Below are 16,187 nucleotides of genomic sequence, written 5' to 3'. Positions count from 1 at the left end.
GCCGGGCCTCGCCGGTTCCCCCCCCCATGGCTCCAAAGCAATGCTCCCAGGGGGGAGTATTCCAGCCCGCCAAGCGTCACCCTCCCTCCCCAGCAGCAGCAGCGAGGCCGGCCGGCCCGCCAAGCTTCCCCTCCCTCCCTCCTGAGCAGGAGCAGCACAGCGGTGGCGAGGCCAGCCCGCCCGCCAAGCCTCCCCCTTCCTCTCTCCCCAGCAGCAGCGGCGAGGCCAGCCAGCCTGCCCGCCAAGCTTCCCCCTTCCTTTCTCCGCAGCAGCAGCGGTGGTGAGACTGGCCGGCCAAGCCTTCTCTCGCCCTCCCGTCCCCTGTGGCGGCAGCGGCGAGGCAGTTCACAGAGCGTTCCCTGTGCATGCGTAGGGGACGCTCTTTTACTTTTTGGGGGATTTAAATATCTTCCTGATATTTTTTCACCTTTTTAGATTTTTGTGCACACCTGGGGAAAATCTCCCTGCCCCCCAGGTGCCCCTGATGTGCGGATTTAGATATCCGCACACACTGGGGACACTTGGCTATTAGTATATCAGTATACAAGTGGGAACTCAAAAGGACTTGCAGGAAGCATCTCAGTTCCCCTCTCCACTATTTCTCCCTTCCCTAAAAGCCTCCATAGGCTCTCCCCTTTTTCCGCTTCCTTCTATCCTTTCTAGCCAACATCCAGCTTCAGTTTATCTGCCCCTCTGCCTTCAGCTTTCCCTCTCCCCCCTCAGCGAAGCCTCTGTCTTGAAAAGTTGTGGCATAGTTGTGTGGTGTTAGCCTCTGGGTTGGGCCCACTAGCATGGTAGGGAACCTTCAAAGACTTGTGGGGGGGGGGGCCCATCACTTTTCCTGTACAATATTTTTCCTGTACATTATTTTCCTTTCTGGCAACCTTCTTGTTCTCTCCCCTTTCCCTGCCTCATTCTCTCCTTCTCAGCCATTCACCAACTTGTCTTTCATTTGCTTCCCATCTTCAGCTATGTTTTTAATTTATTTCATTTATACCTGAGCATTCTCTACAATGGGGACCGAGGCAGCTTACATCATTGTCTTCTCTTTTTCATCATCACAACCCTGTGAGGTAGCTTAGGCTGAAAGAATGTGACAGGCACATTGCCTAGTGAGCTTCCATGGTAGACTAGTGATTTAAACCTGGGTCTCCTAGACCCAACTCTGAAGCTCTAACCTCTATACCACCTGGCTTTAATAGAGTGTCTGCTGTTGAACAGTAGCAAGTAGCCAGGCCTAAGTGAGTCATGCAGTTGAGTGGTATTAAGTCAGTGGTTGCTGCCAGGCCCAGGCCTGAGGACTTGCGGGAAGCATCTAATTTCCCCCTCCTCTACTATTTCCCCTTTCCATCCTTGAAAGCCCTCACAGCCTCTCATGTTTTCCTGCTTTCTTCTCTTGTACTTTTTAGCTTTATCTCTGAAGTCTGCCACAGTATTTTGCTAGGATTCCCTCCTCATTTGTACACGCCTACAGAAGAAAGCAAAACACAGAGTAAGGAGACAGACAAGGAGTTCTTTATTGGATCAGCTACAAATACCAATAAAGAGAACTTTGCACTCAGTAAAATACTACAGGGGAGCCACAAGGACTTGCGGGGAGTATCTCATTCCCCCCCTCCACTATTTCCTCTTTTCTTCCCTGAAAAAATCCTTAGCATTTCCCCTTTTTCTGCTTCCTTCTTTCCTTCCCACCCAACAGCCAACCTATGCCCTGTAGCCTTTACCTAGGAAAACTAAAGCACAGTTGGGTGGTAATGACTACTGAGCCAAGCTCACTTGCATTGTAGGTTAACCCCAAGGGCTTATAGGGAGCACATCACTCTGCACTGTATTCCCCCCCCTACGTTACTCCTGTTTTCTCTTCTCCTGGCAACCCCCATATCCTCTCCCCTTTCCATGCCTCATTCTCTTCTCAGCCATTCACCAACCTACCTTTTATCTGCCTCCCACTTTCAGTTGTATTGTTTATTTTCTTTAGTTATACTCCACCTTTCTCCTCAGTGGGATCCAAGACACCTTATATCATTCTCCTTTAGGGCTGCCAGCTCCAGGTTGGGAAATTCCTGGAGATTTTAGGGGTGGGGTCTGGGAAGGAGGAGGTTTGGAAAGGGGAGGGACTTCAGACTTGGGGAGGGGTATAAAACCATAGACTCCACCCTCCAAGGCAGCCATTTTCTCCATGGGAACTGACCTCTGTCACCTGGAGATTAGTTGTATCATTTTGAGGTTTTTAAAAAAAACCTAGGACAGTTTTTAGGTTTGTAGAAAGACCTGTCTTGCCTATTCACAGCACCAGTCACCAGATTTAAGTATCCTTAGATTTTGCTAAGGATTTTGCTAAGGATTTTGGCTATTAGTATATGCAACGAACATGAAATTGAGCCAACTTCAGAGGACGGCGGAAAACAGGAGGGCCTGGCGAGATCTTGTCCATGAGGTCGCGAAGAGTCGGACTCGACTGTGCGACTGAACAACAACAACAAATATAGACAAACGGCAACCCACAAGGACTTGCATTTTCCACCTCCCTATTATTTCCTCTTTCCTTTTTCTGAAAGCCTCCATAGCCTCTTCCCTTTTCTTGCTTCCTTCTCTCTTTCTAGGGTTGCTAACCTCCAGATGGGGCCAGGAGATTTCCTGGAATCACGACAGAGATCAGTTACTCCTTAGGTTTGCCATCTCCCCCTTGGGAAATTCCTGGCGATTTGGGGGTAGAGCCTTGGGATGGCAAGGTTTGGGCAGGGAAGTGAAGGTATAATGCCATAAAGTCCACCCTTCAAAGCAGCCCTTTTCTCCAGGGGAACTCATCTCTCTCATCCAGAGAACACTTGTAATTCTTGGTTATCTCCAGTTCCCACTTGGACTGGCAACCCTAGTTCCCCTGAAGGAAATTGCTGTTTTAAAGGGTGGACTCCATGGCATTAAACTCCCCGCTGAGGTCCATACCCTCCTCAAACAAGACCCTTCCCAGGCTCCAACCCCCAAATGTCTAGGCATTTCCTAAACTCGAGTTGGCAACCCTATCTCCTTTCTGCACAACAGCCAATCTACCTTTATCTGCCCCTCTGTCTTAAGCTTCCCCCCCCCTCCCCACAGTCTCTGCCTAGGAAAACTGTGGCCCAGTTGTCTGATGCTGGCTATTGGGCCAGGCCTGCTTGCATGATAGGGAACCCTCAAGGACTTGTTGGATGGCACCTCACTTTCCCCAGTATCCGTTTCCCCACACTATTTCATCTTTCCCTCCCCCTAGCATCTCTCATATCCTCTTCCCTTTTCCTGCCTCACTATCTCCTTCAGCTATTTTTATTATTTATTTATTTCATTTATACCCCATCTTTCTTCATAGTGGGGACCAAGGCAGTTTACATTATTCTCCTCTCCTCCTTTTTATCCACATGACAACCCTGTGAGATAGGTTAGGCTAAACGTATGGTCCAAAATCACTCATTGAGCTTCCACAGCAAGATGAGGATTTGAACCTGGGTCTCCCCAGGTTCTGAATCTCTAACTGCTGCACCACACTGGCTTTCATAGGGTGGCTGCTGTTGGAAGAGTAGAAAGCAGTCAGGCATAGTTGAGTCATAGATGCCATGGTCAGTGGTATCAAGGCTCCCAGAGATTGCGTCTAGGCCTAGGGTTTCCCAGGTGGGACCTGGATATTTCCCAGAATTACAACTGAACTCCAGACAACAGAGATCCGTCCCCCTGGAGAAAATAACTGCTTTAGAGGGTGGACACTGTGGTATTGTATTTGGCTGAGGTCTCTCACCTCCCCAAACACTGCCTTCCTCAGACTCCACCACAAATTCTCCAGGAATTTCCCAAACTGGAGCTGGCAACCCTAGCCAGGCCTGGTCCCAATGAGTCCTCCCTCAAATGCCAAAATAGGCCTGGAAAGGACCGTGTCCTCTTCCCCTGCCTTTTTACTCAAAGAAACTCAGTTTGGAATACTGTGATGGCCTAGCAAAAACCACTGAGGGAATCTACTGTTTAAAGCTCCAGGTACTTCTTTTATAATTTTGGGGTTTTTTTAACTTCTCAAATGTATTTTGTTTAGATTTTGCATTTTTCTGCAAACCTGGGGCCCTTTTCAGGTCTGTAGAAAGATCTGTCTTGCCCATTCTTAGCTCCATTCACCGGATTTAAGTATCCTAAAATTTGGCCAACTTTGCTATTAGAATATAAGATTATATAAAATATATGAAGACAGTTTCACCATTGCTTTCTTTTATCTGCAGGAGGGTAATTGGGAAATTCTAGAGTGTATTCTCCATTGATGCAGTATAACTGTGAGGCTCAGTAGGCATACCCTACATTATATATCTACATTATATTTATTTATTTATTTATCTATCAGATTTATACCCCGCCCTCGAGTTGCAGCGGATGTCAGTTGGCAAAGTGTTTGAAAACTGTTAGATATTTCTTTATGCTGCTTAGCAAAGCAATGAATATGTATGGAAAAATTGCCTGTATTGTTTCTTTCAGTGAAAACTTGTAACCAAATGATCTGTCTGGCTTAACTCTATTAATATGCTTTGGTTTGTTTTCATCAGTTGAAATGAAAGTACTAGAACAAAAACAGTGTAAAAAGAGGTCTGTAAGAAATGGAAATAGTCTTACTAACATCATTATCATAAGGAAATGCATACAATTAACATGCATCTATTAATACAAATTAGCAGTTGGTGGTCGTTCAGAAGTATAGTGCTAAGTTTAACTTTCCACTCCTGTTTTCAAGCATTTCTTTTTATATAGTGGAAATGTGTAGTTGCTGCAGACAGTTGAGTGAGATATTTATACTTCTTAAAAAGAGATGAGATGGAAAGATATTTTAATGTTCTCCTAGTACCCCTTAAGAAACAAGGTTTACTGTTGTCAAGTATTTGCTGTTTTAATGAGAAAAATAGATGCCATGGTGCCCATTTAATATACATGGCTCACTGTCACTGAAATGCTCCAACAGCATCCACTGGTATTCTGAAACAGAGTTATGTATATTTTTGTACCAGGTGTTTGGCTGTTATAAATCTAGCCACTGAGCCAAGTACCCTGGATTGAAACTTAAAATCTTTGGATGTCAATGCAGCCACTGATAGAATTTATTTATTTATTGTTCAAATTTATACCCCGCCCTCCCAGCAGTATTTAGCATAGGTTCAGGATTTTTGTATCCAGGGGAAATATCAGTGATTTGTGTGTGATCCTGTGTTAGTAGTGTTTTTGAGCCATAAAAGTAGCTTTTAAAGCAAAACTGGACTTCACTTCCCCAAAGCCTATAGAAAATGTCTGGAAAGAATGCTTTTTTAAAAAGTTATATTAACTGGAGGGGATACTGTTTGTAGCTTTAGAAGAGGCATCTGATCATTCCAAACACTGTGCAGTAGTGGTGACCTAAAACATAACATTTCAGTATCTAAAATACATAAGCATAAGATCAATAGAGTACTAGATAACATACTTTAATTGCAGTGTGTTTGAAAATAGCAATATGGCAATGTTTTTTCTTGTGATTAATAAATCTTGGTCTGATCATGACCATTCTTTTTTCTGAGGAACTAATTGCTCTGAGTTTAGTGGAGCTTACTTCATAGAGAATGAATGTGTTCATTGCTGCAGAATAACATGTAGTAATAACTCAAGCTGGTAACTATGGTGGTTACATAGATCCTGGGGTTGGGGTAGGTGGGTGTCTGGGACTAAGAAGGAGAAGGGAAGTGCACTTCATCTGTTTTAGCCCTAAGAAACCCCACTGGAAAAATTAGACACATGCTCTGAGTTGGTATCAGCTCATGCTAGGTTACCTCCTTTGAGAAAGCTTCTACAAGTCATTTTGCCAAGTTTGTTAGACAGCAGCATGATGGATAATTCTGTGCTGTTTGCTACTGTGAAAACACTGTGCTACTGTCTGACCCAGCAAACCGCTGTGAGATGTGCTACAAATAACTAGGAGCAGTCATTGCTTTAATCCCTTTTAGAGAAGCCTGGCTAAGTTCTTTGTGTGGATGCCTTTGCTCCGTGCAGCTTACGTATATGAGGCTTTTGACTGCTGTATAGCTAGTCTTGAAGTTTTTATTCTGCTGTACATCTCTTATATCCAAGTTCTTTAAAAAATCAATGTATCAGTGAGAAATATTTAGAGAAACCGCAAACTCTTTTTAATGGACCACCTCATCCATTTTCTCTGTTCTTTTAAGGATGTTTTTCCTATTCATGACTCATTTCACTCTAATATCAAGGGAAATGGAATAACGATTAAGCAAAGGAATGTGTGTGTTTCTGGGATTTGTCTCTTTCCAAAAAGCATTATGAATTCTTGGTACAGTGCTAAGTAAATGTGTTCCTATAGAAGCTTTAGCAACTGTTAATAAAGTAAAAAGAACCTCACTAGTAACACTAAAGGGGGGGTCATCCCTTCTCTGACAGTGTTTTTTGGCTACTGCGAAGCCTACTACTGGTTTAATATAAAATGGTACAGGCAGCAAGTTACACAAGAGGGTTAAGTGAAATTAATGAGATCACCCTTAGCTTTCACTTCTTGTGTTATTTTCACTTTATAGGTTTGTATGAGCTGCTGGCCTCATTGCCAGCCCAGCTGCAGCCACATGTGGACAGCCAGGAAGACCTGACCTTCCTCTGGGATATGTTTGGTGAAAAAAGCCTTCATTCACTGGTAAAGGTAAACCACACTTAAATGCTCATTCTCTTTGAGAAGCACTCATGGAAAAACATTTTGAGCAGCCTCTAGTAAACCGGGAATCAAACTGTTACTCAGTGAAAACAAAACAGCCTTGTTTCAGCGTTCTGCTTCTGCGAGGGATGGAAGTTGTTAAAGGATTCTACCAAAAATACAGAGATGATTTCATTTAATAGTGATGTTTTGGCAGTATACACTAATGCAACAAACATATGATGTTTGCCCTTGTTTAGAATGAGGTAGCACGGAATAGTAGCAGGAAACCTGAGACTCCTTCATGGTCAACATTCAAGGCCTGGAGTTTAGCTTAAATAAACAAATGTTCACAGCAAAAATTAGACGGGATATATTTTTGAGGTAAAAAATGGCAACAGTTCAGTAGCCACATTAATTTAAAATAATTTCCTCTAACAAAGTCAACTGAAATTCTAGTAAGACTTTTTTAATTGGCTAGCATCCATTGAAAATTGTGTTCAGCATATAAACATATTGAAGTAGATCATGAATTCATAGATGCTTCCAGTGAAAAATGGTAGGTATTCATGTGTATTTTACTCTTGAACTTGAAAAATGATTTACAGTTTTTATTGTAAACACCTTGTAAATGCCAGCTGAGTCACTAGTATAATGGTTCTGCAGATGAGGAGCTAAGGCTGAGAGGGGCTTGCCTAAGGCAAGTCCTGTACTTGGAGCTTGAATTAAATTTAGGGCTCAGCCCTGGGTTGGAGAGTATGCACAATAGGAAGCATGCAGGACTCTTATTCTAGGAAATGGTGTACTGTTGCAAATACTGTAAGGATAGAAAACAGGAAAGTTGGAGGGCTCCATTATGTCCTTTGCTGACCCCTCTGTGTTCCATGGCTGCCTTATTCTAAATACCATCTTTCCGCCAAACCAGAGGCGCAAGGCACATACTCCATACCTGCCTATGGTTTGGAACGCACTGATTTTACGACTTGTCAAGGAGAGGAATCCTGGCGTGGAAGTCGGAGTAGAGCTGGGAAAGAGGCATGATATATTAACTTCATCATTGTGGTGGGATTTTTAAAATGAGGCTTGTGTCACTTTATAATTGTTAGCGACACCACACATATAGGACTTAGATAAGCCGCCCTGAGCCAGCCTTGGCTGGGAGGGCGGGGTAGAAGTCTAAATAAACAATAAATAAATAAAAGTGTGAATTCCTAACACCCAGTTATTGGCATACGGACGTGTCACTTTTCTGTGCTTTCAGAGGCAGAAAAGCTTCCATATCAAAGGGTCTGTGCACTGATCATGTTTTGTATTTTAAGGAGACATCCAGAAATCTTTTTCAAAATTTCAATTTTCTTGGAATGGTTATAATCCCTGAAGAAAAGAATAGGCAGAAATTTTAGCAGTTTAAGTGGCACTCATTTCTACTGCTGAAATATCCTGATATGATAAAGTCAAAAGTCCAGCCTCAGTCCAAGTCCAGGCTGCTCTTTCTTCCAGTTGCCAAGAGGCTGTAGTCGTTTGAGAAGGGAGTCCTTTCCTGCCAGATAGTAATGATTTTATAAGGCTGAAATCCATAAGGCTGCAGAAATGGCAATGCAAACTCAAATGAATATAGGAGAGCTGCTGTAAAATACTCAAGAGTCCCCCATGTTTACTTTCAGAAGTATGCTACATCCTTCTTAACGGACTGCATGTTCTTGTTGGGACTCTTTCTGAACTTTTGATTTATTTTACAGGGATATTAATATGCTTAATTAGGATTAACAATAATTGTAGCCACAAGCTCAAGGAATTGAAGTACATTCTTGCAAGCCACCTTTATTATGAAATAAATAGTCTTACAATTAAAAAATGCAACAGAAACTCAAATTGGGTTGACATAGAAGCCAGAAAAAGAACACACATTGGCTCAGATCCCATGATCAGGGACTCTCGTTTATGAATCCCCCCCCCTTTCCCATTTTGAGCAGAATCATAGGGAAGATGATAGCAGACCAAACAAATGGCATCTTGGTGGCTCAGTTGTGGCCTGGCCAGATTTGGTTTTCGGAATTCTTACACCTAGCAGAAGGGAAATACATACCCTTTCCCACCATTCTGAACCTACTAACATATGACCTGCTACTGCATCACGATATAGCAAGGTTGCATTTAACAGCATGGAGAATATGGCCCTAGGTCATTCCTTCTCCCAGGGTGTTCTGGATGTTTTACTTCAGGCCCTCAAAACTTCCACTAGATACTCCTATGACCAAAAATGGTCTGGTTTTGAGTCCTAGGCTGCTACTAAAAGGGTCTATCCCTTCACCTGCCCAATGTTGTCCATTCTGGAATATCTGCTATACCTAATACATACAGGTCTAAACTGTATCTTCAGTGGAGACCCATTTAGAAGCCATTGCTACTTTCCATAAGGAGATATAGGGAATTACTGCTTTTTCGCATGTTAGCTCTGCGTTTCTTGAAAGGATTGTCTAATGTCATTCCCCCTGAATCCCGGATTGTTCCACAGTGGTCTTTACCTTGGTATTAGCTAGCCTCATGAAACCTCCCTTTGAGCCTTTAGCTTCATGCTCATTAGTGTTACTCTCACTCTCTAGAAAGGTGGCATTTTTAGTGGCTGTTACCTCAGCCAGGAGAGTCAGCGAACTAGCAGCTCTTGGGGGGACCCACCTTTTCGCAAAGATAAAGTGCTATTTATTTGTTATTGGGGGCCCAAGAAAGGTAGAGCAGCATCAGCCTAGTCCATGTCCAGATGAGTGGTGGCCACCATCTGGTCCTCCTACAAAGTATCTGGACAGTTGTGTCCTCTTGATGTGAAATCACATTCTACACAAGTACATTGGTGAGCGCCCCTTCTGGACATCTGCAAGGCTGCAACCTGGTCAATTCAGAGGACACTTTTGTGAGACACTGTGCTCTGGATCTGCAGGCAAAAAAAGAAGCAGATGTGGGCAAGGTGGGTACTCACCACACCTCCTACAGTGAGTAGCTCGCTAATGGTCCCAGTGTGGGGCTGCACAGGAAGATGGAAGATGAAAACAGGGTTGTAACAGGTAACTGTTGTTCATTGATGTCTTCTGTGCAGACACGCATTCCCTCTCTCCTGCCCTGCTCTCACATGGCCCATTGTGCCAAAAAAAAAAAGTGGGAGCTTGCGGTGGCTCATCAGGAACTGAGGGAAAGGGGTGCACAGTTGTCGGAGAGCATGATGCATTGGGCAGGAATACCACACATGTGCTGGCTCCAAAAAGGGCAGAGTGCCCCCATTTTGGAGCTTTTCGCTAGAAAACAAAATGTCCATGGCCAGCCTGTGCAGGTGCAGTCCCAGTGTGTGTCTGCACAGAAGTCGTCAGTGAACAACAGTTATAGGTAAGTACAACTTTGTTTTCTGGTATCTCACTTGATTTCACCTCTACCACTTTAGCAAACTTTCACCTCTACCACTTTAGCAAAAAGTACTGCTATTTGCCCAGTCAGGCATTCCTGTATATGTTTGAATGGTCTTTGAGAGAAGGAGCGTTAGATCAGAGTTGCTCACTCCACAGTTTTTGGAGAGCCACATTTGCACTTAACATCAACCAAAAGGACCACATGAGGTGGCTCTGTGTGCCACCCACCAAACGCACACATTCAATTAATACAAGAACTACGCAAGATTGAATATACAACTATAGCCTTTTTAATTGCTTATGAGTATGTAGAGTTATCTGTCCCTTCTCCTCAGCATGAGAAGCTCAGTCGAGAAAGAGAGATCATCCAAACACCTGAAGGATAGTGAGATAGCTTTGGAGAAGTGGGAGTAAAACCAGCATCGCTCTGCTATGGCCAGGTTGCTCTTTTCTTGCCTAGCTGCTGTGCTCTTGGTGGTTTTACTCTTTCTTCTCTGTGGTCAGCTTGCTGACCTCCCAGCAGCTGCCTGGGTGCTGAGATGAAAATGCAAAGGCTGCGGAGAATGGTGTGCGAGGGTTTTTGGAGAGGACAAGGCCCTTCTCTCTTTCCTGGAACATGAGGTGAATACTGCATTGGGGAACACTACCCAGAAGAGAGACAGGTGGTATGTCCTCGGTCACTGAGTGAGTGTCACTGGGTTAGATGAAGTAAGTTGTGAGGTTTCCTTGGGATGGAGGTTGTGGAAGCCGTTTGCTGTAACCCGGGATAGAGGCCTAGGGTTAACTGATCTTCCACACCTCTGCATGTGAACGTTCATAAGTTAAAGTGTCACACAGAGTTCAGTTCTTTTTTAGGTATATCTATTCAAATGTATATCAGGCATAGTAATATACTCTGAGGTACCTATGTTTAAAGAAACTGAATAACATGGCATCTGTACATAAGGACCTCAGGTTTTAAAGGAGGCAAGGTTAGGTAATGTTCTGTAATGTGTGGAGTGTGTGTTAAAAATAGATTTGTTACTAGGGTCTCATGTTCACATTTCGCATAGAGATTAATTCAGGTTTTGAAATGTCCTGAAGAGTGTAAAAGTTCTAAGAAACTTGATCTTAAAAGGGCACAACAAAACCACCTCCAATTTAGGAAATTCTTTCTGCAGTAGCTGAGCAGGGAGTTTGGCTCTGAAGGGGCAGGGAAATTTATCTTGGAGGAAGGGTAACTTGTCTGGCTTTAATCTGAATTTCCGCTATCCACCAAGGGGACCTCTTCCTATAAGCAAAGTCATCAAAACCTTTTCCTACTATCTGCTTGAAAAAAATTGTTTGAATGAAGTCTCTGAATTCCCAAATAGTAGTTGCTTTATTTTGTTGTTGTAAGGAACAAAGAAGTCAAAGTGGAAAAGGTTTTCTTCTCAAGATCAACATGTTTTTAAAAAGTAAAACTGAGTAAGGGGGCTTATAGCCAGCATTTAAATTGTTGTGCTCGCTTCAAACAAAATCATTTTCTGTATTAATTCAGGACTTGAGAAACTGTCTTGTGGATTGATAGTAGATCCAGTAGTCAATGATAAGAAGTTCAAAATCAATTCCAGTGTAATTTTTCAAGGCAAATCAATTAATCAATAAATCTATTAAAACAGAAATGGAGAATATTTTATAATCAAATCTAAAAACTTTAGTATATTCTGCATATTAAATCACTATGTTAAAGTGAGAACTAAATTTCAGATGGAAGGATTACCATAGTTCTGTCACAAACTTCCATGAACTTTTAAAGTAGTTCATGGTGGTTTGTGGTGTTTAATGGATGCAAGCAGAAAGCATGGGTTTAAAAAGACTCCAAGTCCCTTAAAACCCCTGCTATCTGTTCCCCATGAAAGCAGCAAAAACTTTAAAGGGACTATACAAGGCAGTCTGAAAAACAGCCGTGCGGCCCCACTGCTCAGCTGTTTTTCATGCTGTCTTCTGAGGTCCCTTTAAAGTTTAAAGGAACTGCACGAGACAGCCTGAAACAGCTGAGCGACTGTTTTTTGGGCTTTCTGCAAACTCCATTTAAACGAACTATGGTTCCTTTCAGTGGGGTTTGTGTGGCCACAGACCAGTTTGGTTCATGAACAAACCTCCTGGTTCAGTTCTGTTCATGATTCAGCCATGAATTGAACCATATTTTCCTGGTTTGTGCCCATCCCTACTCCTAAGATAGTGGGTTATGCTGGAGAGTGATTGATTCAGACCAGATAGCATCCATGACACAGATCTGGTAGCCAGGAGATAGTCAAATGGTACTTTGTGAGGGCTTTGTTATGTCATCTGGGATTTGTGAATAATCAAATGGCACTTTGTGGGGGTTTTGTTATGTCATCTGGGATTTGTGAAGGAAAAGGCAATGTATTATGCTGCAAACCTGCCTCTTTGTTTATGGTAAAAAGATGTGAGGCGCTGTGGAGGCTCACGGAAGCCTTATTGGTATTTTCTCAGAGTGTTCAGGATATCAGGCTGTTCCCTGCTGGGAATGCCCTAAGCAGTTCTTGCTTCGATCAAGAGACCTATATTTAATATCATGCTAGATACTTTCCCCCTCACTTATGGCATCTGAAGGCAAAAAGATCTTGGAGTTTCTCCAGGAGGGAGGGGAGGCCACACAACAACGGAGGCATTTGGTTCTGATCAGTCAAGGCCTATCTAATTGTGGATAAATAGGCACCCAGGATTTTTTACCTTAAATTTACAGAACAGAAGTCCAATTGAGAGGCTTGTCTTGGTCTTTCAGAGTCAAATTGCCAATCAGCAATGCTTTGAAATGGTGCTCTTGTTGACAAACTAAGAACATAAAAAGAGCCCTGGTGGACCAGACCATTAGCCATCTAATCTAGTCCAGCATCCTGTATCACACACTGGCCAACCATTACCTCAAGAGATTCAACAACAGGGAATAGAGGCAGAGGCTTTACCCCTCATGTTGCCTCCTGGCACTGCTATTCAGAGGTTTACTGCCTCTGAACATGGAGGTTCCTTTCAGTCATCGTGGCTAGTAGCCATTTATAGACCTATCCTCCATGAATCTATCTAATCCCATTTTAAAGGGGTCTATGCCTGTGACTGTCACTACATTCTCAGGTAGCAAATTCCATGTTTTAATTATTTGTTGTGTAAAGAGATATTATTCTCCATCATGAATCTACTGCCAATCAGCTTCACCGCAGTGGTTGACCATAGACTTCTTTTCCTTAGAGAAGAAAAACTGACTTTTGAGATCCATTTAAAATCACAAACATGACACACACCAGGTTGGCAAGCTGGGGAGCTCACCTTCAGGAGTAAGTGATTCCATGAGATTGGCACAGATCAGAAATCAATTATTTGGCTGAAGCTGTGCGGCTGCCTCTTAAAGTGCTCCAGAAGCACATTCAGAACTGATTGTCCTCTATGTTTATTTATTTACAAAATTTATATCCTGCCTTTCTTCCCATACTAGGGCCACCAAGGTGGCTAACAAATTAAAATGTGCATACTAAAATCACATTTTAAAACCATTTTAAACTAACCCCCGCCAAAAAATGCACATCATTAAAACCATTAAAAACATAGCTAAATACATACATAGATTAAAAAAACAATTAAAACATTAGTCAGGAAGGAGGGATCACTGAGGGAGTGCCAAATGAAACTCAGTCTTCACCCACTGGGTGGCATTGTGTTTACAGAAGCATGCCCAAATGGATAGGGAAGTGTTGTTGTTGTTACTAATTTGATTTCTGAATTGCACAATTCCTGCTCACTGTTAAGGAATGAGATTGATATTTGCTTTATGGACTATGTTTATTGCTACACACACAATGGACTGCACACACACACAGGCTCAGAAAGCTGTACAAGTCACCTGTTGTGATACTACACATAGAAGGTGCCTGCATAAGCCTTACACGTGAATGAGGTTTCAGTTACACAGCTACCAGCCTGGTGAGGAAGCACACATCTCCATTATTGTCAGCAAAAAAACAACTTGAGCAGAGACAGCCCCCATTGCTGAATCAGTCGGGATCACGTACAACACATCCATGCTTTGTTCTACATTGGTATTTCCTGCCAAATGGACATTTGTTTCACAAAGGGAATGGCCAAGCTTCATCTACATCTCAAGGAAGCATCTTGACGCCAAGGTTTCACACCTGACCAGATGGCCTTCTTTGAGTAAGATTTAGATTTCAATATTGACCGCTCCTTTAGGCAAACTCCCACTCCTATAGGCAACCAATAGGATTGTTTTTGGGACGGACTAACAGGAAGGTGGGCCAGGAGGTTGGCACCGTCAACACCCACCTCCTGGGACCCCAATAAAAGAAGAGAACCAGTCACATGGTCTCTCTCTCGCTCTCGCTCTCGCTCTCTCTACTTGATCAAGTAGCTAGCAACCCCTGCAACACCCCCTGTCTGCTTTAGACTCCCCTTTTGTCCAGCTTGCTATCCCCAACCCTTGCCTCTACTATCCACACGTGCTGGCTGGTTCTAGTCGTGTGTTAAACTCCCTTAGATTTCTATTTTCTCCCCATCCATTCTTCATTGGGATCACCAAGCTGTGAAGACAGATAAGTATGACCCATCACCACCCTACCTGCCAATGGAAAAGTGCTTATTTTACTACTGTATTTCTAAGGAACTAGATTGAATGTGTGAGTGCATCAATATTGTTTGTATGTGATTTATATTCTTAAGTAAAAGACATTTATTTTGAACAACAACAGCCTGGAACTCCTTCTCTGGTAACCCTTTGGTGAGAACGGGACCTTGGTATAGTTGGCAAGCACCCGGTTTAAAATTTGCCAATTGCTGTAGATAAAGCAATTCGGCTAACATCACGCAGGGCTCTGGGCTATGTATAACAACATATATAACCAATCATTTATTTCCAATAATTTATTACAGCAATGCCAACAACAATATCAATTCGCAATAGCCAGGGAATTAAGGAAAATACAAAAATAAAATCAGATATAAAAAAGAAAAATATATATAAAAAATCCAGAATAAATAAAAGCAAGTTACGGTATATCTTCCATTACAAGGAATTTACATTTTCTGATCACTAAGTAACAAAATCTGGCCACAGCAGAGCTTTGAAAATCTTCTAGGAGAAAATTGTGCAGAATCTCTCCAGCGTTAAATGGCCTCCCTATATTAATGAAAAAAATATTTCTTGGTCACTATCAGTTAACGGCCAACTTCTCAGGCTAACTCTTAACTCCACTGAGAAGAATTTCCTAATTGACCAATATAATTTATTAACTTCCACTCTTCGGCCACTCCTTTCGAGACCTGGTGGCTCTAAACATGATTTGAACTTTGGCAGTAAAAAACGGTTTGATCATGAATGTACTCAAGCAAAGTTAACTCTCAGGGAAAGCTTCAAAATCTTCCATCAGAATCCAAATCTCATTACTAAATCTGAATTACAACTTTTAAAAAAGCAATATAAAGAGCTGCTAGAATCTAAGATAAGAGCTGCAGACTACCTTCTATGGCATTAAAGCCTCCAGAGAAAAAGATAATGAGGGTTTCTGGATGATTATTTCTGATTTGTAACCTAAAGTATCAAATGCCCCAAACCCTGTTCCAGCAGATGTGTGGGGAAAGTATTATAGTGATTTATTTAGAGATCAACAGTATTTTATTTCCCCTGATACACCTCTGGATACCATCACACAGTGACCTCCAGTCTCTGAGTCTTAAATTTCTTTATTAATTTCACAAATGAAATCAGGAAAAGCACCAGGTAACGATTTCATCCCTATTGAGCTTCTGAAGTCACATATAAATTGGTGGGCCCCAATGTTAGCGAACCTGTTCTCGCATATAGACTCCTCAGCTCGATTGGAACCAGGCCATAATTGTACCTATATTTAAAAAGGGTAATTAGTCCAATCCATCGAACTACCGACGAATCAATCTTTTAAATGTGATCTATAAGCTGAATACCAACATATATAACATAAAACCAGTAAAATTAAAATACACATAGTAATACATTATAAATACACTTAAAAGAATCCAAGATGGCGTGTCTATATAATTTCTTCCCATTCTGGACTGCACCGCCATCTCATGGGCAGAGAAAGAGGAGGAAC

General features: G+C 42.4%; 1 protein-coding gene across 1 annotated transcript in view; it reads left to right on the top strand.

The window, feature by feature from the left end:
• Window positions 1–16,187, top strand: part of MPP7 (membrane protein, palmitoylated 7) — a 149,655-nt gene that overhangs the window by 58,110 nt on the left and 75,358 nt on the right. Inside the window, exon 3 of the mRNA XM_015421412.1 lies at window positions 6,561–6,679. Coding sequence (XP_015276898.1) covers window positions 6,561–6,679 — 119 coding nt within the window. The remainder of the gene's footprint in view (window positions 1–6,560; window positions 6,680–16,187) is intronic.

This window comes from Gekko japonicus, unplaced genomic scaffold (assembly GCF_001447785.1).
Source record: "Gekko japonicus isolate JY-2015 unplaced genomic scaffold, Gekko_japonicus_V1.1 scaffold725, whole genome shotgun sequence".
Classification (NCBI taxonomy): Eukaryota; Metazoa; Chordata; class Lepidosauria; order Squamata; family Gekkonidae; genus Gekko; species Gekko japonicus.
The sequence above is the reverse complement of the archived record's forward strand: the minus strand, read 5'-3'. Positions and strand labels throughout refer to the sequence as shown.